This window comes from Echiichthys vipera (genome assembly GCF_963691815.1).
Source record: "Echiichthys vipera genome assembly, chromosome: 2".
Taxonomy (NCBI): Eukaryota; Metazoa; Chordata; class Actinopteri; order Perciformes; family Trachinidae; genus Echiichthys; species Echiichthys vipera.
In genome coordinates, this window is record NC_139827.1 from 13659889 (window position 1) to 13668584 (window position 8696).

Below are 8696 nucleotides of genomic sequence, written 5' to 3' on the forward strand. Positions count from 1 at the left end.
CTCGACCTCCTCTCACACGAACTCTTCCTCTCCGATTTCTATCCATTGTAGTGCCTCACAAATCAGTGCTCTCTGAACTGGCTTTATATATTCCCTCACATCATTAGCCACAAGTGTGATCAATTTTGAGTTGTTGTGTTCAAGTGGTGACACCCGGGCTTTAATTGTGTTTGACTTTTGCCACCTGTGCTTACTATTATGCAGCACAGGTGCATCACAAAAAAAAAGGGGTTGGGAAGTTGTGTCGAAACAGGTGAAAAGTGCTCATGGTTTTGCCAAAAGAGTGATTGATTCAATCAGTGTGTTCAGGCAACAGAGAAATTGGTTCAGACAACAGGGTTTAGTGTTTTAGCAATTGAGAAAAACTGTAAATATAGTGTGGACCCCAGTGTGTGTGTGTGTGTGTGTGTGTGTGTGTGTGTGTGTGTGTGTGTGTGTGTGTGTGTGTGTGTGTGTGTGTGTGTGTGTGTGTGTGTGTGTGTGTGTGTGCATGTGTGTGTGTGTGTGTGTGTGTGATGTGTGATGTGTGATTTGTGTGTGTGTGTGTGTGTGTGTGTGTGTCTCCATGAGTTGTTACACTGAGAAGTTCTCGCTGGTTTTGAGTGCAAGAATGAAATCTGTTTGTGAATATAAAACAGGCAGAGCTTCTATTGCAGTGATACACTGTGAATGTGACTGGAGGAAGTTCAAATGAGGCTTCACTATTATTTTCATACAGATCCTGATATATCCCCATACTTGAGCAAAAAGTGTAGTCTATGGGATGGTACGGTCTAACTGTATATAGCTTTTCTTTGATCCTATCTTGGCTCCAGCAATAGCACTGAAAGCTCCCATCAGACACATGAAGTGTTTTTGGTATTATTTATTTTAGGCTTCTCATATTTCACCCTCTGAAGGTTGCACAGCTGAGCTCTGTTCAGATGAGCTGTCAAACTCTACTGTTCTTTAGTTTATTTCTGGAGTCAGTTCTTTTCAGTCATTTTGTTGTTTCTTTCTCTTTTTTTCAGAGTGTAGTAGTTCAGCCAAAAGTGACTTAAATAGACTCCCAGCAAGAATAAATCAGAAGCGACAAGGCCAGTTAGAGTTTATACAGTAGTTTTTTTTAGTTTAGTTAGTTCTATTATTATCAGGTTTTTAGACTTTTATCTCAGAAAAAAACTGCACCCAGTTCTTCTGCAGTATATAAAACAGGATTGACATGCTGGGGTCTGTGTCAGACTGTCTGTCCTCTACACACATACTGTGCTCTACCATGAAATTGAACCTGCTACATGCATCGTTGTGACAACACTTAACATTTACGGTAAAACTCAGGGAATAACCTTGTCAAACCTCTCAACTTTCTCACAGTTAAATGTCAAGACATTTTCTAGCTAAATTTTTGGAAGTGGGTGAGAAAAAAAAATCCAAAAATGCACAGCCACTGTATTAATTCATTCAAATGAAACAAATGGACATTATGATCATGACGGTAAAGACACAGCTGAAAGAGTAAATATCTTTTTTGCACATCTGTCTTACAAACCATTCGTGTGAATGTGAAAGATCTAGAATTTTCTCTTTTCCACCTTCTCCCATTACGTTAGTTATTAAACAATAAACAGTATGCACAAGAATGTAATACACTTAAACTGTAGAAGTAAAATCATGCAGCTCGAATGCTTTCAGCTCAGCTCTTCAGAAACACCAAAATATCACTCACATACATCCAGTGTATTTTGCACTCATACACAATATTGCTACTGTAGGTTGTGCTCATAGAAACAGAATTAGAGTAGAAAGGACATTCCCATTGTATCAGCATAGCAGGATGGTCAGGGCGGCAGCCATTTTTATGTGTACAGTTGCCATTGAAAACAACTGTAACTGCTGCAGCGGCATAACTCCAGAATAAACTTCCATTTAAACCAATTTGCAGAAAGTCCTGGAATCACTGAGGTGAGGTTTTGTGACAAACAAACGAGCAGTGAGGTAGTACGAAGCACGGAGAGGCGTCTTTTCTGCTCCATGTCCTGCCTTGAATTGAGGATTGCTGGATTTAATTGCTGTGGAGTTCTCAAACTAGTCAGTGTGACACACTTTACTGACGTGTGTTGTCACCATAACAACTAGCAACAATCACCATTTTCTCTCGAACTAGTCACACAACCGTGGCAAACAGTTCAATGTCCGTTCCACTCTCATTCTATTTCTATGGTTGTGATGCAGTAAAGTTACACGTTTTTAGTGCATCAATGACAAAAAACCGTACAGCTCAAACAGTTACATTTTCTCTAGTGTTATTCCACTCCAAACAAAGGCTATTGGTTATTGGTTATGAAATGTATTTACGCATAAAGTTCGAGTCCATGAATATGCTATTTTTATTTGATCAGTTCCATGCCATCACAGGTCAAAGTCCAGGTTTCTGTCTTGCGACCTTAGATATTTCCTCAAAATGTTTCCGAATTGTAATGTAAAATATTTTCTTCTTCTTCAGCAGTCAACAATAGAGCTATAAAACAGTGCTCTCATTGTTATTTCATATCTACAGATCTATAAATTAAATGTTTTGTGTTGAATTTTAGATTCATTTTTATCTTATAAACATCAGAACATCAAACACTGGTGATGTTTTTTCTGTAATATCATTCTTTACAGTAGATATAATTGAAATACTGCTTACTAATAATCACTAAATATAACTCACTGCATGTTTCAGCTGTGCCATCAATAAACAGGTTGCATTTTTTATTTACATTACATATTCATCAATTCATCTGAACATTCATAAAATTTACAGTTTTGCTTTCAGTATCACTGGAAACTCTTCGACTTCGTGTATAGCACATGCATTTTGCTATTTACATGATTTTCTTTTCATACAGTTTAAGTGTACAGCAAAAACCCTCTAAATGCATGAAACATTTTGTGTCCGTTGAATGGGAAAAATACAGAATATTGGTAAGGAATTGTGACTGCTCTACTAAATGACTGTTTGGCCGTCATCACAGGTGGGGCCAAAATTCTACAGCCAACATCCTGTAAAACCACCTACAGGTCATCAGACTCTGGGACTGTGATGGGCTCCAGTGTAACAGTGGGTAGGATCAGATGGGTGCCCTCAGTTATCCAGCCCTGGGCTGTCCTGTTGAAGGTGGGTCGCATTATCCCCGGCTCCTGCAGCTCTGGAAACCTGGGTGGGTTCAGGTCAATCTCCGGGAGCTTGAATGTGATTCCTCTTGGAGCTTTGTCAAAGCCACCAAAAGGAGTGGCAACCCTGTAATTGACATCGAGTGTGAATGACACTTTTTGAACTAATTCACTAGAATGTGCTTGTAGTTTTCTCACCGGTTAAAGCATTTGTACTCAGGAAGGTCTGTTTGTGCGCCTGGTGCTGAAATTGTCAGTTTGAGAGTTTCGGCGAGGTCGGGGTCATTAAGGATTGCCTGATCCCAAGGAGAGTGGTAGCACTTGGACATAGCTGTGGCGTTCTCTGCGGTCACGTCTATCAAGAGAGGCACCATGATATCATTGTTGTGGATGATTTTCCCAACATACAACAACAGAATGACCTGACTGGTTTGCAGTTTATGGGTTAATGCTGAGCTGTATTCTTTAGCCTCTTTTCTGGGCGGGAGGCTAAACTTTTAGAGGGGATTATGAATAGAGACTGTGCTTAGAAAACACTTACACAGGCACACTCAGTTGTCTGTCATTGAGATCTAAAGGCCTTAAAATAGCACATAGTTGAAGTGTGCACTCATATAACGTGTCGACATCGGATGAGACCCTACTGGAGCATTTTGGAATAAGCAGAGAACTCTGTTTATGTTTATCTGCTTTTTTAAAATATAATATAATAAATAAAAATATTACCACTACATATTCTATTATATTTAATTATTATATATTTAATATATTTAAAGATGTTGAGATTGTAATAAATCATAGTTACATACATGGTATCAAACCACTCAAGTTAGTTGCCAAAAAAAACAAGACCAGCTGTTGCCATTATTATAATAGTATTACATAATCAGTCAATGTTATTTGACTGTGTAGCATAACAGCTAAACAGTTTAACAGTAGAATAAATAATACATTAACTGCACGAATGACCAAATCTAATCATAAAGTTAACACATTTTTTTACGCTCTACTGGTTATAATCTTAAAGTTCCCATATTATGTTAATTTTCCGCTTCATATATGTATTTTGGGTTTCTACTGGAACATATTTACAAGTTTTAATGTTAAAAAAACATTATTTTTCTCTGTCTGAATATACCTGTTTTCACCCTCTGTCTCTAACGCTAATTTTTAGCGCCTGTCTCTTTAAATCCCCTTGCCAAAAAAAGCCCAGTCTGCTGTGATTGGTCACCATTTCTGGGTCCTCACCTGCACTCTCGTTTTCTCTGTTCCCTCATTGCAGCCAGGAAATGACTGTAACAACATTGTAACGGCACTTTCTACCTATATACAGTTTATTTGGGACATCAAAACCGTACAGAAGTTCTGAGGGCTCGTTTAAAGGCACAGTTTATGAATAAGGGCTGTGTGCATTTCTCTGTGGATTTAACGTTTTAATACTTTCACAGTATTTATATAGCACCTCAACCCAATTTATAATTTAAAAAAGACATGGAAATCTCATTCTACACAATGTGCGAACTTTAATGTTCCATGTTAGATTCAATGTTAACATCCTTACTAGCTGAACACCATAATTACCTGAAACAGTGATTTCTGGATTAGCAGTACTTCCATCAGTTGGTGCATCCACTTTAATTTCCACAGTGTGTGTTGTCCCAGCTAGAATATCATTCTGCAAAAAGTATAAAATACAGCACATGTATTGAGTGTTCAATAGAGTAACAAAGCGTGAAGCTGGAATATAGCTGCTCTTGTCTTCCATGCACTCAGAAACATACACACTCACAACTACATTGCACACACACACACACACACACACACACACACACACACACACACACACACACACACACACACACACACACACACTCACACACTCACACAGATACAGAAACACATCAACAGGCACTGATAAAAAGGGGAGCAACTCCTTAGCAAAGTGCTTGAGCAGCCTCTCACAAGATTTGGCTGGAGGATGTACAGGAAAAGGCACGAGGCACATATCTCTGTTATCATCCATGTGTTTAAACACTTTTTTCAAGAGCATATTTCCCCACCAATAAGGTTAATGAGTAATACAATTTTACACATTTGCATGCATACAGCACTAATGTTAGAACTGCAGATCGTGAATGGACATAGAATCAAAGCATTTATTAAATCCAGTCATTCGAGAATGTGAAATAACTGACACAGACAGTACAATACATACATGTTGACTTACATTCAGCTGAGCGTTTGCCTCATTTTGGATACTTTCAAATGTATATTTTTCTGATCTCCTCTGGCGCATTTTGAAAAGCCGGGAACCTCTGTTGGAAAGCAACGATAACTCCTCCAACATAATGTCTTTAGGCGTGCTGAGCTTCTTTCCGAGATCCATTATGTCCCCAGCTGAGATGAAAATAAAGAGGAAAAAAACATGCAGCTTTAGTAGACAATAATCAATCAATCAATCATTCAATTAATTAATAATTTAATCAAATCAATCAATCAATCAATCAGTCAGTGTATTAAATGTTGCATATTGCATCACAATGGTGATCCAACAATATTTTCAAAGACTGAAACACTTATAAGTCAAGCTGTATCGTTCAGTCAAGGTACATTTTCTAAAATGGATAACCAAGCAAAGGTTTTTGTCATTAATATCATATTTTTTGCCAAAATTGGGCAAACGTGGCCAACTGTCCCAGGGTCCCAAAGTTTATGGTGTTTGGCAGACTCAATAATTTGATTAATTGCACATTTGTTTCACACCTTTCACACATGCACTGCAAACCTGAAAATCTTGACATTACCAGCAGAGCTCTACGTGAGAACGCAAATGTCTTAATAACTTGGAACTAACATCAAACGGCCTTTACCCTGCGACCTCCTTAGTACAAAGTCTGTGCGATCTCAGATTTAGCCTGTGTGTGAATAGAACTGCTCATTGTGCCGAGAATTCACAACGAGCGAGTGGGCATTTTAATGATGCTTCCATCATGCGGTGCAAAACTGAAACTATGAAACAAACATCCAAGGATGAAGCAGAAGGGTCATTGACATGAAGACGAAATGTCTTATAGGAGATACCACGGAATGCTGTCGATAAGGGCTGACGCTGAAATTGTCAGATAAATTGAAGAAACAGCAAGAGACTTGATTGTTTATGCCCAAATTACAAACTAGCTTTGTGACTGCCGCGTAATCCACGTCATGTCTGGTCTCCCGCATGTCTACCCGGGTGTCACTTCTCGTCTAAACCAAGTATTTCCAGTAAGAACGCATCCAACATAGAGAATCTCCGGCTGCGTGCTACATGTGTAAAAGGACAACTTTGGACAATGTCCGCACCTGATTCATCGGACAGTTCATATGAGAAAGCAGATTACAAAAGCACAATATTGACTGAAATAGTCAACACCTTTAACCTAATCCTATTGGCTGACTTGTAGAAAGGTCCAGTTCCCCCCCAAAAAAACAGTTTATGTTATACTTACATGGGGCATTAAAGGCTTAAACAAATGTCAAATAATCTAATTCTCACAAACTCACTTGGGTAGAGGCCGGTTGAATATTAGCAGATGGTTGGGAGAGTGGGTTGATTCAGCCCTGGTTTTAGAGCTGGGAAGTGCTGGATACACAATATAAATATACCCTGATATCATTTTGTCAGCTAAATAGATTTAAAAGAGCATCCATAAATGACATCAAATGTGTCACAAAATTAAAATGTTTCCATTTTGTAAGCCCGGTCATGGAAAATGAGATATCATTGTACTTGAGAATTTGTTTTGGATGGATATGATGCTACATCATCCACCACTACAGACGGTATGTGCCCCAGCTGTCACAAACCTTCACGTTATCCAAACGACTACACACAGTTGGCCCTCACAACTTCCCTCCCTTCTCCAGAAATAGACTTTTGAAAAGGACAGCGACAAAGGATTAGTCTTCATAGGTAGTAAATCACCCCATTAGCTTATTTATGGCAAGTGCCGGAGAGTATAGCCCTGACATTTTGAACCCAGATCACAGTGGATATTCTCTTGCAGCATTGTGTTTGTCTGCACTAACATCATACCATTGGTACCATGGACCTCTCGGCAAATAGCTGCTGCACGCTTCTTCCTCTCTCCAGTTGGCATTGTACAGAATTGTGACATTGTGGCTTTGGCAAGGTTGGCAGGAGTACTGGAAGCACATACAGGACACAGGATGTAGTTGTTCTCAAGAAGGAGTTTTAATCTGAATATGACTCTCTAGATCATCAATGCAGTGCTAGCCTATACGTTGACAGGTTACAGCTAATCACATAGTTTGGTGTGAAGGTGCAAAGTTATCTTTCATCAGTTGCCAGAAAAAATACCTTTAATCTGTATTGTTGTATTATTGACAATACGAAACAGACAATATTGAGAAGGTGAGAATGAATACTTACCCTATTCTTATCTGTTACATGATACACTACCACAATATACATAGTTTGTTTTAGTCTATAGTAAAGTATCCCTCCTATTTAATGACAGAAACTATTAGAATTTGAAGATGATTTGGAAGGCACCCCGATGTATAAATCTGCCATGTCAGTGTCTGTCATGTTATGATAATCTCTCCGCCGACGTTACGTTTAATAGATTACAATGTATTGCATAACCCTAAAGCCCCATTGTACTTGCATCAGTAGCACACACGTAATTCTGAAATCTGGCCTCTTCTCTGGACCAATATTTCTGAGCAAATGTTAATGGTATCCCTCTTTATTGCTGTGACAAGATAAATCACTTGTGTAAAGGTTAAGGGTGAATATTTCTTCCTTACTCTGTATGCATAGCGCGACGAAACAAATGTCCAGCAGTACAAAAATATCAAACCCGTAATTAGCTTTGCTTTGTTGAAGAATGCAGAACATGATGCGTCATGGTACAAGACTAAATATTTAATGTTCATTAACTCAAATGTACCCATCTGCTGACTTTGCAGCATTTTGTTACATTTTTATAATTTCCATGCAAACTGAAGAGAAAGCAAAGCAACGTATTCAAAAGATAGACCATTTATCCAATTAACTTATAATCTGTCAAATTTCAAATAAATAACTAGAATTTCTAGAAAATAAAAGCCAAATTTATTTTATCACTATATAGTGACTTTCTCAACTTTACTTCTTCAATATAATTTGAATAACCCACATATTCAAAATACACTCTGACAACGCTTTGTCCATACCTGTGATGGTATCCCTAGTGTGCAACCTGTATCCTTGAAGGGGAGACACGGAGGCTCAGGGGTCAACCTACAGTAGGTAGTTTGATCTTCCCTGATCTTCACACTCCCGGACACTAAAGCCAAACTGTGAGTGTGTCTCTGTGTCTGTTGTGAATGGAATGCAGCTTACATCAATAGGCTAAATTTAACCTGCCAAACACTCAAAACCACTCTCAAACACCATGGGGCAAGGGTAGCTACCAGAGAGAGAGAGAGAGAGAGAGAGAGAGAGAGACAGAGAGAGAGAGAGAGACAGAGAGAGAGAGAGAGGGAGGGGGGATGGACAACACAAACATGCCCAC

The 8696-nt window shown here is 38.8% G+C and overlaps 1 protein-coding gene across 2 annotated transcripts; it reads right to left on the minus strand.

The window, feature by feature from the left end:
- Positions 1 to 1416: 1416 nt before the first annotated feature.
- Positions 1417 to 8484, minus strand: myoz2b (myozenin 2b). 2 transcript variants are annotated; one of them, XM_083931835.1, is made up of 6 exons: positions 8356 to 8478; positions 7211 to 7320; positions 5363 to 5532; positions 4717 to 4810; positions 3334 to 3490; positions 1417 to 3262 (listed from the first exon to the last, which is right to left on the minus strand). In XM_083931835.1, the coding sequence occupies exons 2-6, from the start codon at positions 7290 to 7292 to the stop codon at positions 3037 to 3039; spliced, it is 729 nt and encodes a 242-aa protein (XP_083787961.1). In that variant the 5' UTR covers positions 7293 to 7320; positions 8356 to 8478; the 3' UTR covers positions 1417 to 3036. The 2 variants fall into 2 exon arrangements, with proteins under 2 accessions (XP_083787961.1, XP_083787962.1); XM_083931836.1 differs by lacking the exon at positions 7211 to 7320 and having other exon boundaries at positions 8356 to 8484.
- Between the last annotated feature and the right edge of the window lie 212 nt (positions 8485 to 8696).